This window comes from Protomyctophum parallelum (genome assembly GCF_964188405.1).
Source record: "Protomyctophum parallelum genome assembly, chromosome: 4".
NCBI classification, from domain to species: domain Eukaryota; kingdom Metazoa; phylum Chordata; class Actinopteri; order Myctophiformes; family Myctophidae; genus Protomyctophum; species Protomyctophum parallelum.
Genome location: NC_139700.1, coordinates 26,483,816 through 26,511,060, shown reverse-complemented (window position 1 = coordinate 26,511,060; position 27,245 = coordinate 26,483,816). Strand labels below are relative to the sequence as shown.

General features: G+C 33.6%; 1 protein-coding gene across 1 annotated transcript in view; it reads left to right on the top strand.

Annotated features, from left to right (window-relative positions):
* Window positions 1-2,821, top strand: part of abtb2b (ankyrin repeat and BTB (POZ) domain containing 2b) — a 77,873-nt gene extending 75,052 nt beyond the window's left edge. The window contains exon 17 of the mRNA XM_083762949.1: window positions 1,080-2,821. Coding sequence (XP_083619075.1) covers window positions 1,080-1,355 — 276 coding nt within the window. The 3' untranslated portion in view covers window positions 1,356-2,821. The remainder of the gene's footprint in view (window positions 1-1,079) is intronic.
* The last annotated feature ends 24,424 nt before the right edge of the window (window positions 2,822-27,245 follow it).

Here is a 27,245-nt window from a genome sequence, read left to right as displayed (position 1 = left end):
TGCTTCAAGTAGCATGTGACATGTTAAAATAGGGTGTTTTCATGATTCTGAATCCATTCCAAGCATTAGTTTTGCACGAAAAACACTCCTTGGGCTAAAAACGGCCATAGCCCTCATCACATTTGGACACATTTGGCTATGTGGCTATCATGAATCATGAAAACCCACAAGTTTGACACGTCACATGCTACTTAAAGCAGAATGAAATTTAGAAAATGTTGCCTTATATGGTGGCCATATGGATTTGGGGCTCTCACGAATTTTGCTCTCATGTTGGCGAGGGGCATGGAGGCTCAATTTGTTATTTAACCTTCATAGGTGGCAAATCCACTGAGAAACCGTATCTACAAGCTCACAACGTGTCACCTTGTGGCGTGTTGTCGGCTGTGTTAACACAACATGTGCTATTTAGAAATAGAGGAATGGAAGCGCTGCAGGGATCTGTTAGTGGCTCTTAGATAGGTGCTCTTTGGTGATACAGGTAAAACCATATAGACAAAAGGTATCCTTCCTCCAAGTAGTACTGCTTGTCAAAAATGTGAATTGCAGACTTGAAAAGAAAAGAATCCAAGGCACTCCGTCTTTGGTGAAAAATTAAATAATTTATTTTGAAGATGAGCAAGGCAAATAAATTACAGGACCAACGCGTTTCGACCAAAAGGTCTTCGTCAGGGTCTATCTGTCAGCTTGGCTGATTAGTCACCCTTAAATACAGCCAGGTGGTGGGTGTGACTCAATCATAGCATTACATCGATATTATTTCATTGTCATATAGATTATTTTAGTTACATTAATGTGTTATATATATATATATATATATATATATATACATATACATCATGTTGTTCATACATCAAAAGAACACAACATGTGCTATGTTCTTTCTCTTTCTGACAAAGTAAATAGGGCTTAAATGTTGATTTTAAAATGCCTTTTAGCTGAGAAACGTCACTATGGCAAACAGTAATTCAATAAAAGTAAACTTTTATTCAGGAATAATAACAGACAGAATGCCTCGATGAAAGCCATGTAATATAAACAGCTTCACTATGTTCATGCTCTCCTCTTTTCTCCTCCAGGCCCACGGCTCAGTGGAGCTGAGCACCTTCACCGAGGGTTACTTCCTGCAGCACATGCATGCACTCCTGGAGAAGGAGGGCTTCAGGAGCCTGCTGCTGGCCCCCGCCGGGGCCCCCACTGGAGCCCCCACCGGTGCCACCACCGGGGCCCGCACAGGGCCACACGCCTCGGCCACATCTCTGGCCCACAGCGGCAGGGGAGACTCGCCCGCGGAGGAGCTTGAGGCCACCTTAGCACGTCGACTGCGCTCTCTCTACGTCACCTCCAGAGTTTGAGAAGAAGGATGCAGATGAGTGGAGAATTTGATGAGGAGGAGCAGGCTGGGCATACGTTTGGACTTATATCGCAGATACAGGTATCGGATGTGATGTCAGCAGCTTTAATAGTTGATGGAAACAGACTGTTGATCGTGTTTGACAATGACGCTGACACTAGCGAGAGGACGTTCCTGCCACTCGTTTAAACCCTGCTCCTCCACGGACAAGTCACAGTGTTTTATCTTCAGTGCTGGCCATTTATTGCAGTGTACGACATGTCCACCCACCAAGTGAGTGGAGCGGACGTGATGCTCTTTCTACGAGGCTCTGGAAGCTTGAACATAGGGGGGGGGGAGCGAAGAGGGAAGGAAGGATGTATGGATGGAGGCAGCAGGTGAGAACTCTGTGAATTTTAGGACACTTCTGCCCTCTAGTGGACAAACCCTGACAGTTAGTGGGAGAGTCAGTGGTTGGTGTTATTTCAAGGACCCCTTATGACTTTACAAGGATCCATTTGAAACCCCCTCTCTCTCACAGAACCCTGAGGGGGTCCCTGGACCCCCGCTTTGAGGGTCACTGGATCTACATTGGGGTCTTTCTGCTGTGTTACTTCCAGCGGGTTGACAGTGAGGAGGTAGATAAATGATACCTCCGTCATTGACGTAAGCTTTGGATTGTTTTCAATTCACAAGTGGATTAACAAAAGTACTTTGATTTCTTTAAAATGTAATTATTTGCTTTTATTTTCTATTTCTATTGAAAAACATAAAGAAAAAAAAGGAAATAAGAAAAAAAGAAGTATGTCAGGAGAAACAAAACACTTAAGTAAGACTGGGATGGACATTTTCTATTTAAAGAAGAAAAGATGCGAGAGTATTTAACAGGGAGTTCCCTTTTTATTGTTTTAATCTAAGTAATAATAATAATATTATAATAATAATAATAATATTGTTAAAAACAAATGCTTTTTGAGTAGCTGTTATTTTTGTCCAGGTCCTGTTAACACTTTTAACAGTTAATTAAGCTGGCATTAAGTTGGGGTTGAATGCTTCTACAAAGGTTCAATAAGAAAATCCAACATGGGATTTTGGAATACATACACTATGATGTAATGCTTGGTATTGTAATAAAGGTCGACGTCTAGGAAACGTGGAATTCCGGCATTCATTTTATATCATGGTTGAAAACCATGAAGAACGACATGCTACAGTATGTCGTTTTTCATGATTTTCATCGTTTGTTTTATCGTCTTTAAACAATAAAAACGACATACTATAGTATGTCGTTTTTCATGGTTTTTGACGACATACTATCACACACAGTATTAGGTAAGGTACGGTAAGGTAATTTCAAAACAGTTGTTACAAGGTGCTGTACAATAAAATAATAGAAATAAAACAAGAACATCACAATCAGAGATAAACCAACGATGAAATAAGAAACAGAGCAGCAAAAACAGTACATAGAAATAGATAATAACGGAAACAGAACAGTACATATATTATCATACTAGCAGTATACTAGCAGTATTATCATATTTTTTAATGTTCTATTTTTGTGGCTTTCACCTTTATTTTATATATTTTATGGAGGGACAGACAGTAGGCTGACAGGAAACGGGGAAGACATGGAGTGAGGGCCGTCGGGATCGGGAGTTGAGCCCACGGCACACTGCCAGACTGGATTACCAGTCAAGGTGCCTGGACCACTGAGCCATGGCCCAGGCCTACTAGTAGTATTCTAGTAGTAGTATAGTAGTGTACTACTAGTCTTCCGAAACCAGTATGTCGTTTTTTTTTTTTTTTTATCCTCCAAAAACATGAAAAACTACATACTATAGTCTGTCTTCCGAAACCATAAACTATAGTATGTTGTTTTTTCATAGTTTTAAAAATATACAGTAGTACCCCCCATTATACATTTGAGAAATGTTTGAGAAACTCTATTCACACTTTTTATGATTCAGCTTACTGTGGAGACACATGCTGGAACTTTTTACTTTTAAATGTTTTGTAGTTTCTGAGTTATATAACTTAAACGCCCAATGCATTCTCAATGGCAATAGCACAAACTTTGGCATGCTACTAGTCCTACATACTTACACCTATAAACCCCATTCAAACCTATTTAGGTTCATCTTACGGTGAACATGTGTGCCTGAAAAGGAATCTTTGAAATGTTTCATAGTTTTAGAAATATAGTGCTTTCAAATTGGAGAAATTTACAATGGGGCTCAATGGCTGACATTGGCACGTCAAAAAATCACTTTCACCTAGAAACTCCATTCACACTTTGTCAAATTCAGCTTACTGTGGAGACACATGCTGGAACTTTTTACTTTGAAATGTTTTGTAGTTTCTGAGTTATATAACTTAAACGCCCAATGCATTCTCAATGGCAATAGCACAAACTTTGGCATGCTACTAGTCCTACATACTTACACCTAGAAACCCCATTCAAACCTATTTAGGTTCATCTTACGGTGGACATGTTTGCCTGAAAAGGAATCTTTGAAATGTTTCATAGTTTTAGAAATATAGTGCATTTAAATTTGAGAAATTTAGAATGGGGGTCAATGGCAGATTTTGGCAAGTAAATATTTGAGTGGGGTTTGAACCCACAACCTCCAGATAATGCAGCCAGTGTGCTAAGTCACTGATCTACTTGCTACCTCCCACAATGCAGTCTGCTGTTCCCTTTGAGTAACAACATTGATACAAGAATAAAATACAAAAAATAAAATAACAGGAGATTTGTCTGTTTCATTTGCTGTTGTTTATCTCTAGATGTTCGAATGTTTATGAACCACAATGGAAACAAGTCTCTGGCTGTTCTGTGATTAACTATTCAGTTTTTTTGAGAACAGCATGAGCACTAGTGGCTCACTGGGTACAGAGCCTCCCTGGGAAGCAGGAGGCCACAGGTTCAAGTCCAGGCTCTGACATATTGTCCCAAATTCATGAAAATATATGACATACTATAATAATATACTATAATGTATGCCGTCCGGAACCATGGACTGTATAGACCGATTCCGTAGCTGGTCTCATGGTCGCAGCCTACGTATTTCCTGTAGGCGGACTCGACGTAGCTGCGGGGATAAAACCCTCACCAGGCGCACCTCTTCCACTACAGTGAACGGCAGAGTGACTGATGTTAGTTTGCCTCAAACTTTACTCCTTTACCTGCTTTTTTACTAACACTAACATTACAAAGATGCCCAGAACATTGAGATGAACCTGTGTAGTTTATGGCTGCTCCAACAGTAGTGGCAACATAAAAAATAAAATAAAACGGAATGTCTAATATCCACCGCGGTGGCTGAGACCAGAGCCATTGAGTAATGGTTGAGACGAAGCAGTGAAAGATACATATGGGCTATAGCCGATGGTCCAAAATGATGAAAAACGAGGATTTTTCTTTTTTTTTTCAAAAATTCAAAAAACATGGGCTATAACCCATCGTTTTTTTATTTTTTCATTTTTTGTCAAATCCTCAAAAATGATGAAAAATGGCGTGCTATAGTATGCACTACCATATGGGCTATAGCCCATGGTCCAAAATGATGAAAAACGAGGATTTTTATTTTTTTCAAAATTTCAAAAAACATGGGCTATAACCCATTGTTTTTTTCATTTTTTCATTTTTTTCAAATCCTCAAAAATGATGAAAAACGGCGTGCTATAGTATGCTTTACGATATGGGCTATAGCCCATGGTCCAAAATGATGAAAAACGAGGATTTTTATTTTTTTCAAAATTTCAAAAAACATGGGCTATAACCCATCGTTTTTTTCATTTTTTCATTTTTTGTCAAATCCTCAAAAATGATGAAAAACGGCGTGCTATAGTATGCCGTACCATATGGGCTATAGCCCATGGTCCAAAATGATGAAAAACGAGGTAATTTATTTTTTTCAAATTTTCAAAAAACGATGGGCTATAACCCATGTTTTTGGAATTTTTTCATTTTTTTCAAATCCTCAAAAATGATGAAAAACGGCATGCTATAGTATGCCGTACGGTATGGGCTATAGCCCATGTTCAAAAATGATGAAAAACGAGTTTATTTTTTTTCCCCAAAATTTAAAAAAACGATGGGCTATAACCCATGTTTTTGGAAATTTTTCATTTTTTTCGAATCCTCAAAGATGATGAAAAACGGCGTGCTATAGTATGCCGTACGGTATGGGCTATAGCCCATGTTCAAAAATGATGAAAAACGAGGTACATTTTCTTTTTCAAAATTTCAAAAAACGATGGGCTATAACCCATGTTTTTGGAAATTTTTCTTTTTTTTCAAATCCTCAAAGATGATGAAAAACGGCGTGCTATAGTATGCCGTACGGTATGGGCTATAGCCCATGTTCAAAAATGATGAAAAACGAGGTTATTTTTTTCTTCCAAAATTTCAAAAAACGATGGGCTATAACCCATGTTTTTGGAATTTTTTCATTTTTTTCAAATCCTCAAAAATGATGAAAAACGGCGTGCTATAGTATGCCGTACGGTATGGGCTATAGTCCATGTTCAAAAATGATGAAAAACGAGGTAATTTCTTTTTTTCAAAATTTAAAAAAACGATGGGCTATAACCCATGTTTTTGGAATTTTTTCATTTTTTTCAAATCCTCAAAAATGATGAAAAACGGCGTGCTATAGTATGCCGTACGGTATGGGCTATAGTCCATGTTCAAAAATGATGAAAAACGAGGTAATTTCTTTTTTTCAAAAATTCAAAAAACGATGGGCTATAACCCATGTTTTTGGAATTTTTTCATTTTTTTCAAATCGTCAAAAATGATGAAAAATGGCGTGCTATAGTATGCCGTACCATATGGGCTATAGCCCATGGTCCAAAATAATGAAAAACGAGGATAAAAAAAGAAATCTAAATTTAAAAAAACATGGGCTATAACCCATTGTTTTTTTTAATTTTTTGTCAAATCCTCAAAAATGATGAAAAACGGCGTGCTATAGTATGCCGTACCATATGGGCTATAGCCCATGGTCCAAAATAATGAAAAACGAGGATAAAAAAAAAATCTAAATTTTGAAAACATGGGCTATAACCCATCGTTTTTTTCATTTTTTAATTTTTTGTCAAATCAAAATGTCAAAAATGATGAAAAACGGCGTGCTATAGTATGCCGTACCATATGGGCTATAGCCCATGGTCCAAAATGATGAAAAACGAGGATTTTTCTTATTTTTTTCAAAAATTAAAAAAACATGGGCTATAACCCATCGTTTTTTTTATTTTTTCATTTTTTGCCAAATCCTCAAAAATGATGAAAAACGGCGTGCTATAGTATGCACTACCATATGGGCTATATATAGCCCATGGTCCAAAATGATGAAAAACGAGGATTATTTTTTTCAAAATTTCAAAAAACATGGGCTATAACACATCGTTTTTTTCATTTTTTCATTTTTTTCAAATCCTCAAAAATGATGAAAAACGGCGTGCTATAGTATGCCTTACGGTATGGGCTATAGCCCATGGTCCAAAATGATGAAAAACGAGGATTTTTATTTTTTTCAAAATTTCAAAAAACATGGGCTATAACCCATTGTTTTTTTCATTTTTTCATTTTTTTCAAATCCTCAAAAATGATGAAAAACGGCGTGCTATAGTATGCCTTACGATATGGGCTATAGCCCATGGTCCAAAATAATGAAAAACGAGGATAGAAAAAAAAAATCTAAATTTCAAAAAACATGGGCTATAACCCATCGTTTTTTTCATTTTTTCATTTTTTGTCAAATCCTCAAAAATGATGAAAAACGGCGTGCCGTACCATATGGGCTATAGCCCATGGTCCAAAATGATGAAAAACGAGGTAATTTATTTTTTTCAAATTTCAAAAAACGATGGGCTATAACCCATGTTTTTGGAATTTTTTCATTTTTTTCAAATCCTCAAAAATGATGAAAAACGGCATGCTATAGTATGCCGTATGGTATGGGCTATAGCCCATGTTCAAAAATGATGAAAAACTAGGTTAATGTTTTTTTTCAAAAATTCAAAAAACGATGGGCTATAACCCATGTTTTTGGAAATTTTTCATTTTTTTCAAATCCTCAAAAATGATGAAAAACGGCGTGCTATAGTATGCCGTACGGTATGGGCTATAGTCCATGTTCAAAAATGATGAAAAACGAGGTAATTTATTTTTTTCAAAATTTCAAAAAACTATGGGCTATAACCCATGTTTTTGGAATTTTTTAATTTTTTTCAAATCCTCAAAAATGATGAAAAACGGCGTGCTATAGTATGCTGTACGATATGGGCTATAGTCCATGTTCCAAAATGATGAAAAATGAGGTTAATGTTTTTTTTCAAAAATTCAAAAAACGATGGGCTATAACCCATGTTTTTGGAAATTTTTCATTTTTTTCAAATCCTCAAAAATGATGAAAAACGGCGTGCTATAGTATGCCGTACGGTATGGGCTATAGAACATGTTCAAAAATGATGAAAAACAAGGTTAATTTATTTTTTCAAAATTTGAAAAAACGATGGGCTATAACCCATGTTTTTGGATTTTTTTTTTTTTTTTCAAATCCTCAAAGATGATGAAAAACGGCGTGCTATAGTATGCCGTACGGTATGGGCTATAGCCCATGTTCAAAAATGATGAAAAACGAGTTTAATTTTTTTTTCCAAAATTTCAAAAAACGATGGGCTATAACCCATGTTTTTGGAATTTTTTCATTTTTTTCGAATCCTCAAAGTTGATGAAAAACGGCGTGCTATAGTATGCCGTACGGTATGGGCTATAGTCCATGTTCAAAAATGATGAAAAACGAGGTAATTTCTTTTTTTCAAAATTTCAAAAAACGATGGGCTATAACCCATGTTTTTGGAATTTTTTCATTTTTTTCAAATCCTCAAAGATGATGAAAAACGGCGTGCTATAGTATGCCGTACGGTATGGTCTATAGCCCATGTTCAAAAATGATGAAAAACGAGGTAATTTCTTTTTTTCAAAATTTCAAAAAACGATGGGCTATAACCCATGTTTTTGGAATTTTTTCATTTTTTTCAAATCCTCAAAAATGATGAAAAACGGCGTGCTATAGTATGCAGTACGGTATGGGCTATAGTCCATGTTCAAAAATGATGAAAGACGAGGTAATTTATTTTTTTCAAAATTAAAAAAAACGATGGGCTATAACCCATGTTTTTTGAAAAATTTCTTTTTTTTCAAATCCTCAAAAATGATGAAAAACGGCATGCTATAGTATGCCGTACGGTATGGGATATAGCCCATGTTCAAAAATGATGAAAAACGAGGTTAATGTTTTTTTTCAAAAATTCAAAAAACGATGGGCTATAACCCATGTTTTTGGAAATTTTTCATTTTTTTCAAATCCTCAAAAATGATGAAAAACGGCGTGCTATAGTATGCCGTACGGTATGGGCTATAGTCCATGTTCAAAAATGATGAAAAACGAGGTAATTTATTTTTTTCAAAATTTCAAAAAACGATGGGCTATAACCCATGTTTTTGGAATTTTTTCATTTTTTTCAAATCCTCAAAGATGATGAAAAACGGCGTGCTATAGTATGCCGTACGGTATGGGCTATAGCCCATGTTCAAAAATGATGAAAAACGAGTTTAATTTTTTTTTCCAAAATTTCAAAAAACGATGGGCTATAACCCATGTTTTTGGAATTTTTTCATTTTTTTCGAATCCTCAAAGTTGATGAAAAACGGCGTGCTATAGTATGCCGTACGGTATGGGCTATAGTCCATGTTCAAAAATGATGAAAAACGAGGTAATTTCTTTTTTTCAAAATTTCAAAAAACGATGGGCTATAACCCATGTTTTTGGAATTTTTTCATTTTTTTCAAATCCTCAAAGATGATGAAAAACGGCGTGCTATATTATGCCGTACGGTATGGTCTATAGCCCATGTTCAAAAATGATGAAAAACGAGGTAATTTCTTTTTTTCAAAATTTCAAAAAACGATGGGCTATAACCCATGTTTTTGGAATTTTTTCATTTTTTTCAAATCCTCAAAAATGATGAAAAACGGCGTGCTATAGTATGCAGTACGGTATGGGCTATAGTCCATGTTCAAAAATGATGAAAGACGAGGTAATTTATTTTTTTCAAAATTAAAAAAAACGATGGGCTATAACCCATGTTTTTTGAAAATGTTCTTTTTTTTCAAATCCTCAAAAATGATGAAAAACGGCATGCTATAGTATGCCGTACGGTATGGGATATAGCCCATGTTCAAAAATGATGAAAAACGAGGTTAATGTTTTTTTTCAAAAATTCAAAAAACGATGGGCTATAACCCATGTTTTTGGATTTTTTTTTAAATCCTCAAAAATGATGAAAAACGGCGTGCTATAGTATGCCGTACGGTATGGGCTATAGTCCATGTTCAAAAATGATGAAAAACGAGGTAATTTATTTTTTTCAAATTTTCAAAAAACGATGGGCTATAACCCATGTTTTTGGAATTTTTTCATTTTTTTCAAATCCTCAAAAATGATGAAAAACGGCGTGCTATAGTATGCCGTACGGTATGGGCTATAGTCCATGTTCAAAAATGATGAAAAACGAGGTAATTTAATTTTTTCAAAATTTCAAAAAACGATGGGCTATAACCCATGTTTTTGGAATTTTTTCATTTTTTTCAAATCCTCAAAGATGATGAAAAACGGCGTGCTATAGTATGCCGTACGGTATGGGCTATAGCCCATGTTCAAAAATGATGAAAAACGAGGTAATTTCTTTTTTTCAAAATTTCAAAAAACGATGGGCTATAACCCATGTTTTTGGATTTTTTTCAAATCCTCAAAAATGATGAAAAACGGCGTGCTATAGTATGCAGTACGGTATGGGCTATAGTCCATGTTCAAAAATGATGAAAAACGAGGTAATTTATTTTTTTCAACATTTCAAAAAACGATGGGCTATAACCCATGTTTTTTGAATTTTTTCTTTTTTTTCAAATCCTCAAAAATGATGAAAAACGGCATGCTATAGTATGCCGTACGGTATGGGATATAGCCCATGTTCAAAAATGATGAAAAACGAGTTTAATGTTTTTTTTCAAAAATTCAAAAAACGATGGGCTATAACCCATGTTTTTGGAAATTTTTCATTTTTTTCAAATACTCAAAAATGATGAAAAACGGCGTGCTATAGTATGCCGTACGGTATGGGCTATAGCCCATGTTCAAAAATGATGAAAAACGAGGTAATTTTTTTTTCAAATTTTCAAAAAACAATGGGCTATAACCCATGTTTTGTGAAAATTTTCATTTTTTTCAAATCCTCAAAAATGATGAAAAACGGCGTGCTATAGTATGCCGTACGGTATGGGCTATAGCCCATGTTCAAAAATGATGAAAAACTAGGTAATTTTTTTTTCCAAAATTTCAAAAAACGATGGGCTATAACCCATGTTTTTGAAAATTAATTTTTTTTTTCAAATCCTCAAAGATGATGAAAAACGGCGTGCTATAGTATGCCGTACGGTATGGGCTATAGCCCATGTTCAAAAATGATGAAAAACGAGTAAATTTTTTTTTTCCAAAATTTCAAAAAACGATGTTTTTAGAATTTTTTCATTTTTTTCAATTCCTCAAAAATGATGAAAAACGGCGTGCTATAGTATGCCGTACGGTATGGGCTATAGTCCATGTTCAAAAATGATGAAAAACGAGGTAATTAATTTTTTTCAAAATTTCAAAAAACGATGGGCTATAACCCATGTTTTTGGAATTTTTTCATTTTTTTCAAATCCTCAAAGATGATGAAAAACGGCGTGCTATATATAGTATGCCGTACGGTATGGGCTATAGCCCATGTTCAAAAATTATGAAAAACGAGGTAATTTCTTTTTTTCAAAATTTAAAAAAACGATGGGCTATAACCCATGTTTTTGGATTTTTTTCATTTTTTTCAAATCCTCAAAAATGATGAAAAACGGCGTGCTATAGTATGCCTTACGATATGGGCTATAGCCCATGGTCCAAAATAATGAAAAACGAGGATAGAAAAAAAAAATCTAAATTTCAAAAAACATGGGCTATAACCCATCGTTTTTTTCATTTTTTCATTTTTTGTCAAATCCTCAAAAATGATGAAAAACGGCGTGCCGTACCATATGGGCTATAGCCCATGGTCCAAAATGATGAAAAACGAGGTAATTTATTTTTTTCAAATTTCAAAAAACGATGGGCTATAACCCATGTTTTTGGAATTTTTTCATTTTTTTCAAATCCTCAAAGATGATGAAAAACGGCGTGCTATATATAGTATGCCGTACGGTATGGGCTATAGCCCATGTTCAAAAATTATGAAAAACGAGGTAATTTCTTTTTTTCAAAATTTAAAAAAACGATGGGCTATAACCCATGTTTTTGGATTTTTTTCATTTTTTTCAAATCCTCAAAAATGATGAAAAACGGCGTGCTATAGTATGCCTTACGATATGGGCTATAGCCCATGGTCCAAAATAATGAAAAACGAGGATAGAAAAAAAAAATCTAAATTTCAAAAAACATGGGCTATAACCCATCGTTTTTTTCATTTTTTCATTTTTTGTCAAATCCTCAAAAATGATGAAAAACGGCGTGCCGTACCATATGGGCTATAGCCCATGGTCCAAAATGATGAAAAACGAGGTAATTTATTTTTTTCAAATTTCAAAAAACGATGGGCTATAACCCATGTTTTTGGAATTTTTTCATTTTTTTCAAATCCTCAAAAATGATGAAAAACGGCATGCTATAGTATGCCGTACGGTATGGGATATAGCCCATGTTCAAAAATGATGAAAAACGAGGTAATTAATTTTTTTCAAATTTTCAAAAAACGATGGGCTATAACCCATGTTTTTGGAATTTTTTCATTTTTTTCAAATCCTCAAAAATGATGAAAAACGGCATGCTATAGTATGCCGTACGGTATGGGATATAGCCCATGTTCAAAAATGATGAAAAACGAGGTAATTAATTTTTTTCAAATTTTCAAAAAACGATGGGCTATAACCCATGTTTTTGGAATTTTTTCATTTTTTTCAAATCCTCAAAAATGATGAAAAACGGCGTGCTATAGTATGCCGTACGGTATGGGCTATAGCCCATGTTCAAAAATTTAGAAAAACGAGGTAATTTTTTTTTTCCAAAATTTCAAAAAACGATGGGCTATAACCCATGTTTTTGGAAATGTTTCATTTTTTTCAAATCCTCAAAAATGATGAAAAACGGCGTGCTATAGTATGCCGTACGGTATGGGCTATAGTCCATGTTCAAAAATAATGAAAAACGAGGTAATTTCTTTTTTTCAAAATTTCAAAAAACGATGGGCTATAACCCATGTTTTTTAATTTTTTAATTTTTTTCAAATCCTCAAAAATGATGAAAAACGGCATGCTATAGTATGCCGTACGGTATGGGATATAGCCCATGTTCAAAAATGATGAAAAACGAGGTAATTAATTTTTTTCAAATTTTCAAAAAACGATGGGCTATAACCCATGTTTTTGGAATTTTTTCATTTTTTTCAAATCCTCAAAAATGATGAAAAACGGCGTGCTATAGTATGCCGTACGGTATGGGCTATAGCCCATGTTCAAAAATTTAGAAAAACGAGGTAATTTTTTTTTCCAAAATTTCAAAAAACGATGGGCTATAACCCATGTTTTTGGAAATGTTTCATTTTTTTCAAATCCTCAAAAATGATGAAAAACGGCGTGCTATAGTATGCCGTACGGTATGGGCTATAGTCCATGTTCAAAAATAATGAAAAACGAGGTAATTTCTTTTTTTCAAAATTTCAAAAAACGATGGGCTATAACCCATGTTTTTTAATTTTTTTAATTTTTTTCAAATCCTCAAAAATGATGAAAAACGGCATGCTATAGTATGCCGTACGGTATGGGATATAGCCCATGTTAAAAAATTATGAAAAACGAGGTAATTTCTTTTTTTCAAATTTTCAAAAAACGATGGGCTATAACCCATGTTTTTGGAATTTTTTCATTTTTTTCAAATCCTCAAAAATGATGAAAAACGGCATGCTATAGTATGCCGTACGGTATGGGCTATAGCCCATGTTCAAAAATGATGAAAAACGAGTTTATTTTTTTTCCCCAAAATTTCAAAAAACGATGGGCTATAACCCATGTTTTTGTAAATTTTTCATTTTTTCGAATCCTCAAAGATGATGAAAAACGGCGTGCTATAGTATGCCGTACGGTATGGGCTATAGCCCATGTTCAAAAATGATGAAAAACGAGGTTATTTTTTTTTTCCAAAATTTCAAAAAACCATGGGCTATAACCCATGTTTTTGGAAATTTTTAATTTTTTTAAAATCCTCAAAAATGATGAAAAACAGCGTGCTATAGTATGCCGTACGGTATGGGCTATAGCCCATGTTCAAAAATGATGAAAAACGAGGTTAATGTTTTTTTTTCAAAATTTCAAAAAACCTTGGGCTATAACCCATGTTTTTGGAATGTTTTCATTTTTTTCAAATCCTCAAAAATGATGAAAAACAGCGTGCAATAGTATGCCGTACGGTATGGGCTATAGTCCATGTTGAAAAATGATGAAAAACGAGGTAATTTCTTTTTTTCAAAATTTCTAAAAACGATGGGCTATAACCCATGTTTTTGGAATTTTTTCATTTTTTTCAAATCCTCAAAAATTATGAAAAACGGCGTGCTATAGTATGCCGTACGGTATGGGCTATAGTCCATGTTCAAAAATGATGAGAAACGAGGTTAATTTTTTTTTTCAAAATTTCAAAAAACCTTGGGCTATAACCCATGTTTTTGGAATTTTTTCATTTTTTTCAAATCCTCAAAAATGATGAAAAACAGCGTGCAATAGTATGCCGTACGGTATGGGCTATAGTCCATGTTGAAAAATGATGAAAAACGAGGTAATTTCTTTTTTTCAAAATTTCTAAAAACGATGGGCTATAACCCATGTTTTTGGAATTTTTTCATTTTTTTCAAATCCTCAAAAATTATGAAAAACGGCGTGCTATAGTATGCCGTACGGTATGGGCTATAGTCCATGTTCAAAAATGATGAAAAACGAGGTAATTTATTTTTTTCAAATTTAAAAAAAACGATGGGCTATAACCCATGTTTTTGGAATTTTTTCATTTTTTTCAAATCCTCAAAAATGATGAAAAACGGCGTGCTATAGTATGCCGTACGGTATGGGCTATAGTCCATGTTCAAAAATGATGAAAAACGAGGTAATTTATTTTTTTCAATTTTTAAAAAAACGATGGGCTATAACCCATGTTTTTGGAATTTTTTCATTTTTTTCAAATCCTCATAAATGATGAAAAACGGCATGCTATAGTATGCCGTACGGTATGGGCTATAGCCCATGTTCAAAAATGATGAAAAACGAGGTAATTTTTTTTTTTCAAAATTTCAAAAAACGATGGGCTATAACCCATGTTTTTGGAATTTTTTTATTTTTTTCAAATCCTCAAAAATGATGAAAAACGGCGTGCTATAGTATGCCGTACGGTATGGGCTATAGTCCATGTTCAAAAATGATGAAAAACGAGGTAATTTAATTTTTTCAAAATTTCAAAAAACGATGGGCTATAACCCATGTTTTTGGAATTTTTTCATTTTTTTCAAATCCTCAAAGATGATGAAAAACGGCGTGCTATAGTATGCCGTACGGTATGGGCTATGGCCCATGTTCAAAAATGATGAAAAACGAGGTAATTTATTTTTTTCAAAATTTAAAAAAACGATGGGCTATAACCCATGTTTTTGGAATTTTTTCATTTTTTTCAAATCCTCAAAAATGATGAAAAACGGCATGCTATAGTATGCCGTACGGTATGGGATATAGCCCATGTTCAAAAATGATGAAAAACGAGGTTAATTTTTTTTTCCAAAATTTCAAAAAACGATGGGCTATAACCCATGTTTTTTGAATTTTTTCTTTTTTTTCAAATCCTCAAAAATGATGAAAAACGGCATGCTATAGTATGCCGTACGGTATGGGATATAGCCCATGTTCAAAAATGATGAAAAACGAGTTTAATGTTTTTTTTCAAAAATTCAAAAAACGATGGGCTATAACCCATGTTTTTGGAAATTTTTCATTTTTTTCAAATACTCAAAAATGATGAAAAACGGCGTGCTATAGTATGCCGTACGGTATGGGCTATAGCCCATGTTCATAAATGATGAAAAACGAGGTAATTTATTTTTTTCAATTTTTCAAAAAACGATGGGCTATAACCCATGTTTTTGGAATTTTTTCATTTTTTTCAAATCCTCATAAATGATGAAAAACGGCATGCTATAGTATGCCGTACGGTATGGGCTATAGCCCATGTTCATAAATGATGAAAAACGAGGTAATTTATTTTTTTCAATTTTTCAAAAAACGATGGGCTATAACCCATGTTTTTGGAATTTTTTCATTTTTTTCAAATCCTCATAAATGATGAAAAACGGCATGCTATAGTATGCCGTACGGTATGGGCTATAGCCCATGTTCAAAAATGATGAAAAACTAGGTTAATGTTTTTTTTCAAAAATTCAAAAAACGATGGGCTATAACCCATGTTTTTGGAATTTTTTCATTTTTTTCAAATCCTCAAAAATGATGAAAAACGGCGTGCTATAGTATGCCGTACGGTATGGGCTATAGTCCATGTTAAAAAATGATGAAAAACGAGGTAATTTAATTTTTTCAAAATTTCAAAAAACGATGGGCTATAACCCATGTTTTTGGAATTTTTTCATTTTTTTCAAATCCTCAAAGATGATGAAAAACGGCGTGCTATAGTATGCCGTACGGTATGGGCTATAGCCCATGTTCAAAAATGATGAAAAACGAGGTATAACCCATGTTTTTGGAATTTTTTCATTTTTTTAAAATCCTCAAAGATGATGAAAAACGGCGTGCTATAGTATGCCGTACGGTATGGGCTATAGCCCATGTTCAAAAATTTAGAAAAACGAGGTACATTTTTTTTTTCAAAATTTCAAAAAACGATGGGCTATAACCCATGTTTTAGGAAATATTTCATTTTTTTCAAATCCTCAAAGATGATGAAAAACGGCGTGCTATAGTATGCCGTACGGTATGGGCTATAGCCCATGTTCAAAAATGATGAAAAACGAGGTTAATTTTTTTTTTCAAAATTTCAAAAAACCTTGGGCTATAACCCATGTTTTTGGAATTTTTTAATTTTTTTCAAATCCTCAAAAATTATGAAAAACGGCGTGCTATAGTATGCCGTACGGTATGGGCTATAGTCCATGTTCAAAAATGATGAAAAACGAGGTAATTTATTTTTTTAAAAATTTCAAAAAACAATGGGCTATAACCCATGTTTTTGGAATTTTTTCATTTTTTTCAAATCCTCAAAGATGATGAAAAACGGCGTGCTATAGTATGCCGTACGGTATGGGCTATAGCCCATGTTCAAAAATGATGAAAAACGAGGTTAATTTTTTTTTCAAAATTTCAAAAAACCATGGGCTATAACCCATGTTTTTGGAAATTTTTCATTTTTTTCAAATCCTCAAAAATGATGAAAAACAGCGTGCTATAGTATGCCGTACGGTATGGGCTATAGTCCATGTTGAAAAATGATGAAAAACGAGGTAATTTCTTTTTTTCAAAATTTCAAAAAACGATGGGCTATAACCCATGTTTTTGGAATTTTTTCATTTTTTTCAAATCCTCAAAAATTATGAAAAACGGCGTGCTATAGTATGCCGTACGGTATGGGCTATAGTCCATGTTCAAAAATGATGAAAAACGAGGTAATTTATTTTTTTCAAAATTTCAAAAAACAATGGGCTATAACCCATGTTTTTGGAAATTTTTCATTTTTTTCAAATCCTCAAAAATGATGAAAAACAGCGTGCTATAGTATGCCGTACGGTATGGGCTATAGTCCATGTTAAAAAATGATGAAAAACGAGGTAATTTCTTTTTTATAAAATTTCAAAAAACGATGGGCTATAACCCATGTTTTTGGAATTTTTTCATTTTTTTCAAATCCTCAAAAATGATGAAAAACGGCGTGCTATAGTATGCCGTACGGTATGGGCTATAGTCCATGTTCAAAGATGATGAAAAACGAGGTAATTTATTTTTTTCAAAATTTAAAAAAACGATGGGCTATAACCCATGTTTTTGGAATTTTTTCAATTTTTTTCAAATCCTCAAAGATGATGAAAAACGGCGTGCTATAGTATGCCGTACGGTATGGGCTATAGCCCATGTTCAAAAATTTAGAAAAACGAGGTACTTTTTTTTTTTCAAAATTTCAAAAAACGATGGGCTATAACCCATGTTTTTGGAAATTTTTCATTTTTTTCAAATCCTCAAAGATGATGAAAAACGGTGTGCTATAGTATGCCGTACGGTATGGGCTATAGCCCATGTTCAAAAATGATGAAAAACGAGGTTAATTTCTTTTTTCAAAATTTCAAAAAACCTTGGGCTATAACCCATGTTTTTGGAATTTTTTCATTTTTTTCAAATCCTCAAAAATTATGAAAAACGGCGTGCTATAGTATGCCGTACGGTATGGGCTATAGTCCATGTTCAAAAATGATGAAAAACGAGGTAATTTATTTTTTTCAAAATTTCAAAAAACAATGGGCTATAACCCATGTTTTTGGAATTTTTTCATTTTTTTCAAATCCTCAAAGATGATGAAAAACGGCGTGCTATAGTATGCCGTACGGTATGGGCTATAGCCCATGTTCAAAAATGATGAAAAACGAGGTTAATTCTTTTTTTCAAAATTTCAAAAAACCATGGGCTATAACCCATGTTTTTGGAAATTTTTCATTTTTTTCAAATCCTCAAAAATGATGAAAAACAGCGTGCTATAGTATGCCGTACGGTATGGGCTATAGTCCATGTTCAAAAATGATGAAAAACGAGGTAATTTCTTTTTTTCAAAATTTCAAAAAACGATGGGCTATAACCCATGTTTTTGGAATTTTTTCATTTTTTTCAAATCCTCAAAAATGATGAAAAACGGCGTGCTATAGTATGCCGTACGGTATGGGCTATAGTCCATGTTCAAAAATGATGAAAAACGAGGTAATTTATTTTTTTCAAAATTTCAAAAAACGATGGGCTATAACCCATGTTTTTGGAATTTTTTCATTTTTTTCAAATCCTCAAAAATGATGAAAAACGGCATGCTATAGTATGCCGTATGGTATGGGCTATAGCCCATGTTCAAAAATGATGAAAAACTAGGTTAATGTTTTTTTTCAAAAATTCAAAAAACGATGGGCTATAACCCATGTTTTTGGAAATTTTTCATTTTTTTCAAATCCTCAAAAATGATGAAAAACGGCGTGCTATAGTATGCCGTACGGTATGGGCTATAGTCCATGTTCAAAAATGATGAAAAACGAGGTAATTTATTTTTTTCAAAATTTCAAAAAACGATGGGCTATAACCCATGTTTTTGGAATTTTAATTTTTTTTTCAAATCCTCAAAAATGATGAAAAACGGCGTGCTATAGTCTGCTGTACGATATGGGCTATAGTCCATGTTCCAAAATGATGAAAAACGAGGTTAATGTTTTTTTTCAAAAATTCAAAAAACGATGGGCTATAACCCATGTTTTTGGAAATTTTTCATTTTTTTCAAATCCTCAAAAATGATGAAAAACGGCGTGCTATAGTATGCCGTACGGTATGGGCTATAGAACATGTTCAAAAATGATGAAAAACGAGGTTAATTTTTTTTTTTTCAAAATTTCAAAAAACCTTGGGCTATAACCCATGTTTTTGGAATTTTTTCATTTTTTTCAAATCCTCAAAAATTATGAAAAACGGCGTGCTATAGTATGCCGTACGGTATGGGCTATAGTCCATGTTCAAAAATGATGAAAAACGAGGTAATTTATTTTTTTCAAAATTTCAAAAAACAATGGGCTATAACCCATGTTTTTGGAATTTTTTCATTTTTTTCAAATCCTCAAAGATGATGAAAAACGGCGTGCTATAGTATGCCGTACGGTATGGGCTATAGCCCATGTTCAAAAATGATGAAAAACGAGGTTAATTTTTTTTTTCAAAATTTCAAAAAACCATGGGCTATAACCCATGTTTTTGGAAATTTTTCATTTTTTTCAAATCCTCAAAAATGATGAAAAACAGCGTGCTATAGTATGCCGTACGGTATGGGCTATAGTCCATTGTAGTAATTATGCCTTGTAATTATGATATGTATAACCACTAGGAATAAATTGATAATGGTTATAACATAACGTCCTCTGATGGTGTTATACCCAGGCAATATTAAACTTAGTTCTTTGGATCATTGCATTGTCGTTTGTTTATATCAACATTGGTACAGTAACACAATCATATAACCATTTATTTCAAATCAATTCTGTTTATTATATCGATACTGATACAAATGAATTTGCTTTAAAACAACAGGTCGGGTATAAACTTGTAGGGAAGAGGAGAGAGAGAGAGAGAGAGAGATACAAAATCACAGATGTCTTGGACTCAGTTCTCTTCATCAAAACCACATTAATCAAAGTACAACAGACCTTAGACGTGTTGTGTGGTAATGAGTTTAGCGATATGATGCATAATCTTCTCCGTGTGGACTTCGGCGGACAGAGCCTTCTTCGCTCGCAATAGCAAAATGTCACTTTCCTTTTTTCGCTCGCACAGCAACTCTCTTCGGCGGTCAAAAGCCTCTTCGCCGGCCGTGTGGCACTTCGCTTGGCAAAAAGCCTTTGATGTTCGTTCTTCGCTGGCACAGCAATGTCACTTTTCCTCGTTCAGAATGGATGTAATAATTCCGAAATCAGGCTTGGAAAGTGCCTAGTTGATTGATTGAAGAGTCGGCGCGCTTCCTTCCACTGTGGTTCTCCTGTGAACTCTCCTTGTGTACAAATCAGCTATCAGCTGTTCTGTTCTGTTGAAACGATTTGGTGATTGTTCTGTTCCCTTCTTCTTAGAAATGTCTCGTCAGACCTTCCGAAGTTTGGATTAAAACGAATCTCCCTATTCTGATTTGGATACAACTATTGTCACGCAAAGTTCCTTGTATGAACACATATATATATAGTAATATGTGTGTTAAAAAACAGATAACAGGTACACTACCAAACGGGTAGGCTTAAAACTTAAAGATAATAATTGGTTCAAACTTCACACAGCACAAAAACAAAATAAAACTCTCTTGAAAACAAAATAATAACTGAGGCTCTGTCTGAACGGGACGTGTAGTTAACTCCAACACAATGAAGGCTCCACCCCCTCATTTACATATGACTGATACATGAAAGGGACAGATATAGAGTGAGGGGGAGACAGAGAGAGAGAGTATGAAAGGCGAATAGGGAGTTACAGTAGATTACAGCATCCTATATTTTAATAGGTTGAGAATTCCTGTATTCTAGAGTTCCCAGGGTGAATCACAAGTAATCCCTTTGATGTGGTTATATCTTAAACTTCCCATGGAGATCTCTCAGAGAGAGAGAGTTCCTGTTGTTGTTGTGAGTCTAAGCACCTGGTGTCATTCATCAGCCCTTTTGAAGGTCCATCCCTTCCCCACAGACCAACCGACGCGGGTTAGGCCAATTTGTCAAAGAAAGGGAAAGACTCAGCATTTCCCAAATAACATTGGTGTGAGTGTGTGAGGTCAAAGTTGAGGTTATTATGAGGCTTCTGGGTACAGTTGAGACATTGGTTCCTTCTTCTGCCTCAGACTTACAGACGACTCCCAGCCGATCCATCACCAAAATGATGGGTTAGCTATTTCCAAATATGTTGGTGTGTGTGTTCAATTTTAGAAGTGAGCCTGGAGAGTTGACTCATCTCCCCGGGTGTCATGTCCTATTATGGATATGGACAGAGGTCCAGTTTACTCAGCTGAGTGGAGATCTTTGAGGGCATGTCTACTACACCATGTTCAAAAATGATGAAAAACGAGGTAATTTCTTTTTTTCAAAATTTCAAAAAACGATGGGCTATAACCCATGTTTTTGGATTTTTTTCATTTTTTTCAAATCCTCAAAAATGATGAAAAACGGCGTGCTATAGTATGCCGTACGGTATGGGCTATAGTCCATGTTCAAAAATGATGAAAAACGAGGTAATTAATTTTTTTCAAAATTTCAAAAAACGATGGGCTATAACCCATGTTTTTGGAATTTTTTCATTTTTTTCAAATCCTCAAAAATGATGAAAAACGGCATGCTATAGTATGCCGTATGGTATGGGCTATAGCCCATGTTCAAAAATGATGAAAAACTAGGTTAATGTTTTTTTTCAAAAATTCAAAAAACGATGGGCTATAACCCATGTTTTTGGAAATTTTTCATTTTTTTCAAATCCTCAAAAATGATGAAAAACGGCGTGCTATAGTATGCCGTACGGTATGGGCTATAGTCCATGTTCAAAAATGATGAAAAACGAGGTAATTAATTTTTTTCAAAATTTCAAAAAACGATGGGCTATAACCCATGTTTTTGGAATTTTTTAATTTTTTTCAAATCCTCAAAAATGATGAAAAACGGCGTGCTATAGTCTGCTGTACGATATGGGCTATAGTCCATGTTCCAAAATGATGAAAAACGAGGTTAATGTTTTTTTTCAAAAATTCAAAAAACGATGGGCTATAACCCATGTTTTTGGAAATTTTTCATTTTTTTCAAATCCTCAAAAATGATGAAAAACGGCGTGCTATAGTATGCCGTACGGTATGGGCTATAGAACATGTTCAAAAATGATGAAAAACTAGGTTAATTTATTTTTTCAAAATTTGAAAAAACGATGGGCTATAACCCATGTTTTTGGATTTTTTTTTTTTTTTTTTAATCCTCAAAAATGATGAAAAACGGCGTGCTATAGTATGCCGTACGGTATGGGCTATAGTCCATGTTCAAAAATGATGAAAAACGAGGTAATTTTTTTTTTTCAAAATTTCAAAAAACGATGGGCTATAACCCATGTTTTTGGAAATTTAATTTTTTTTTCAAATCCTCAAAGATGATGAAAAACGGCGTGCTATAGTATGCCGTACGGTATGGGCTATAGCCCATGTTCAAAAATGATGAAAAACGAGTTTAATTTTTTTTTCCAAATTTTCAAAAAACGATGGGCTATAACCCATGTTTTTGGAAATTTTTCATTTTTTTCGAATCCTCAAAGTTGATGAAAAACGGCGTGCTATAGTATGCCGTACGGTATGGGCTATAGTCCATGTTCAAAAATGATGAAAAACGAGGTAATTTATTTTTTTCAAAATTTCAAAAAACGATGGGCTATAACCCATGTTTTTGGAATTTTTTCATTTTTTTCAAATCCTCAAAAATGATGAAAGACGAGGTAATTTATTTTTTTCAAAATTAAAAAAAACGATGGGCTATAACCCATGTTTTTTGAAATTTTTCTTTTTTTTCAAATCCTCAAAAATGATGAAAAACGGCATGCTATAGTATGCCGTACGGTATGGGATATAGCCCATGTTCAAAAATGATGAAAAACGAGGTTAATTTATTTTTTTCAAAATTTCAAAAAACTATGGGCTATAACCCATGTTTTTGGAATTTTTTCATTTTTTTCAAATCCTCAAAAATGATGAAAAACGGCATGCTATAGTATGCCGTACGGTATGGGCTATAGCCCATGTTCAAAAATGATGAAAAACTAGGTTAATGTTTTTTTTCAAAATTTCAAAAAACGATGGGCTATAACCCATGTTTTTGGATTTTTTTCATTTTTTTCAAATCCTCAAAAATGATGAAAAACGGCGTGCTATAGTATGCCGTACGGTATGGGCTATAGTCCATGTTCAAAAATGATGAAAAACGAGGTAATTTATTTTTTTCAAAATTTCAAAAAACTATGGGCTATAACCCATGTTTTTGGAATTTTTTCATTTTTTTCAAATCCTCAAAAATGATGAAAAACGGCATGCTATAGTATGCCGTACGGTATGGGCTATAGCCCATGTTCAAAAATGATGAAAAACTAGGTTAATGTTTTTTTTCAAAAATTCAAAAAACGATGGGCTATAACCCATGTTTTTGGATTTTTTTCATTTTTTTCAAATCCTCAAAAATGATGAAAAACGGCGTGCTATAGTATGCCGTACGGTATGGGCTATAGTCCATGTTCAAAAATGATGAAAAACGAGGTAATTTATTTTTTTCAAAATTTCAAAAAACGATGGGCTATAACCCATGTTTTTGGAATTTTTTCAAATCCTCAAAAATGATGAAAAACGGCGTGCTATAGTATGCTGTACGGTATGGGCTATAGTCCATGTTCAAAAATGATGAAAAACGAGGTTAATGTTTTTTTTCAAAAATTCAAAAAACGATGGGCTATAACCCATGTTTTTGGATTTTTTTTTTAAATCCTCAAAAATGATGAAAAACGGCGTGCTATAGTATGCCGTACGGTATGGGCTATAGTCCATGTTCAAAAATGATGAAAAACGAGGTAATTTATTTTTTTCAAAATTTCAAAAAACGATGGGCTATAACCCATGTTTTTGGAATTTTTTCATTTTTTTCAAATCCTCAAAAATGATGAAAAACGGCGTGCTATAGTATGCCGTACGGTATGGGCTATAGTCCATGTTCAAAAATGATGAAAAACGAGGTAATTTATTTTTTTCAATTTTTCAAAAAACGATGGGCTATAACCCATGTTTTTGGAATTGTTTCATTTTTTTCAAATCCTCATAAATGATGAAAAACGGCATGCTATAGTATGCCGTACGGTATGGGCTATAGCCCATGTTCAAAAATGATGAAAAACGAGGTAATTTTTTTTTTCAAAATTTCAAAAAACGATGGGCTATAACCCATGTTTTTGGAATTTTTTCATTTTTTTCAAATCCTCAAAAATTATGAAAAACGGCATGCTATAGTATGCCGTACGGTATGGGCTATAGCCCATGTTCAAAAATGATGAAAAACTAGGTTAATGTTTTTTTTCAAAAATTCAAAAAACGATGGGCTATAACCCATGTTTTTGGAAATTTTTCATTTTTTTCAAATCCTCAAAAATGATGAAAAACGGCGTGCTATAGTATGCCGTACGGTATGGGCTATAGTCCATGTTCAAAAATGATGAAAAACGAGGTAATTTATTTTTTTCAAAATTTCAAAAAACGATGGGCTATAACCCATGTTTTTGGAATTTTTTCATTTTTTTCAAATCCTCAAAAATGATGAAAAACGGCGTGCTATAGTATGCCGTACGGTATGGGCTATAGTCCATGTTCAAAAATGATGAAAAACGAGGTAATTTATTTTTTTCAAATTTTCAAAAAACGATGGGCTATAACCCATGTTTTTGGAATTTTTACATTTTTTTCAAATCCTCATAAATGATGAAAAACGGCGTGCTATAGTATGCAGTACGGTATGGGCTATAGTCCATGTTCAAAAATGATGAAAAACGAGGTAATTTATTTTTTTCAAAATTTCAAAAAACGATGGGCTATAACCCATGTTTTTGGAATTTTTTCATTTTTTTCAAATCCTCAAAAATGATGAAAAACGGCATGCTATAGTATGCCGTACGGTATGGGCTATAGCCCATGTTCAAAAATGATGAAAAACGAGGTTAATTTTTTTTTCCAAAATTAAAAAAAAACGATGGGCTATAACCCATGTTTTTTGAAATTTTTCTTTTTTTTCAAATCCTCAAAAATGATGAAAAACGGCATGCTATAGTATGCCGTACGGTATGGGATATAGCCCATGTTCAAAAATGATGAAAAAACGAGGTTAATGTTTTATTTCTAAAATTCAAAAAACGATGGGCTATAACCCATGTTTTTGGAAATTTTTCATTTTTTTCAAATCCTCAAAAATGATGAAAAACGGCGTGCTATAGTATGCCGTACGGTATAGCCCATGTTCAAAAATGATGAGAAACGAGGTAATTCTTTTTTTCAAAATTTCAAAAACGATGGGCTATAACCCATGTTTATGGAAATTTTTCATTTTTTTCAAATCCTCAAAGATGATGAAAAACGGCGTGCTATAGTATGCCGTACGGTATGGGCTATAGCCCATGTTCAAAAATGATGAAAAACGAGGTAATTTTTTTTCCCCAAAATTTCAGAAAACCATGGGCTATAACCCATGTTTTTGGAAATTTTTCATTTTTTTCAAATCCTCAAAAATGATGAAAAACAGCGTGCTATAGTATGCCGTACGGTATGGGCTATAGTCCATGTTCAAAAATGATGAAAAACGAGGTAATTTCTTTTTTTCAAAATTTCAAAAAACGATGGGCTATAACCCATGTTCAAAAATGATGAAAAACGAGGTTAATTTTTTTTTCCAAAATTTAAAAAAAAACGATGGGCTATAACCCATGTTTTTTGAATTTTTTCTTTTTTTTCAAATCCTCAAAAATGATGAAAAACGGCATGCTATAGTATGCCGTACGGTATGGGATATAGCCCATGTTCAAAAATGATGAAAAACGAGGTTAATGTTTTTTTTCAAAAATTCAAAAAACGATGGGCTATAACCCATGTTTTTGGAAATTTTTCATTTTTTTCAAATCCTCAAAAATGATGAAAAACGGCGTGCTATAGTATGCCGTACGGTATGGGCTATAGCCCATGTTCAAAAATGATGAGAAACGAGGTAATTTTTTTTTTCAAAATTTCAAAAAACGATGGGCTATAACCCATGTTTTTAGAAATTTTTCTTTTTTTTCAAATCCTCAAAAATGATGAAAAACGGCATGCTATAGTATGCCGTACGGTATGGGATATAGCCCATGTTCAAAAATGATGAAAAAACGAGGTTAATGTTTTATTTCAAAAATTCAAAAAACGATGGGCTATAACCCATGTTTTTGGAAATTTTTCATTTTTTTCAAATCCTCAAAAATGGTGAAAAACGGCGTGCTATAGTATGCCGTACGGTATGGGCTATAGCCCATGTTCAAAAATGATGAGAAACGAGGTAAATTATTTTTTCAAAATTTCAAAAACGATGGGCTATAACCCATGTTTTTGGAAATTTTTCATTTTTTTCAAATCCTCAAAGATGATGAAAAACGGCGTGCCTATAGTATGCCGTACGGTATGGGCTATAGCCCATGTTCAAAAATGATGAAAAACGAGGTAATTTTTTTTTCCCAAAATTTCAAAAAACCATGGGCTATAACCCATGTTTTTGGAAATTTTTCATTTTTTTCAAATCCTCAAAAATGATGAAAAACAGCGTGCTATAGTATGCCGTACGGTATGGGCTATAGTCCATGTTCAAAAATGATGAAAAACGAGGTAATTTCTTTTTTTCAAAATTTCAAAAAACGATGGGCTATAACCCATGTTCAAAAATGATGAAAAACGAGGTTAATTTTTTTTTCCAAAATTAAAAAAAAACGATGGGCTATAACCCATGTTTTTTGAATTTTTTCTTTTTTTTCAAATCCTCAAAAATGATGAAAAAGGCATGCTATAGTATGCCGTACGGTATGGGATATAGCCCATGTTCAAAAATGATGAAAAACGAGGTTAATGTTTTTTTTCAAAAATTCAAAAAACGATGGGCTATAACCCATGTTTTTAGAAATTTTTCTTTTTTTTCAAATCCTCAAAAATGATGAAAAACGGCATGCTATAGTATGCCGTACGGTATGGGATATAGCCCATGTTCAAAAATGATGAAAAAACGAGGTTAATGTTTTATTTCAAAAATTCAAAAAACGATGGGCTATAACCCATGTTTTTGGAAATTTTTCATTTTTTTCAAATCCTCAAAAATGATGAAAAACGGCGTGCTATAGTATGCCGTACGGTATGGGCTATAGCCCATGTTCAAAAATGATGAGAAACGAGGTAAATTATTTTTTCAAAATTTCAAAAACGATGGGCTATAACCCATGTTT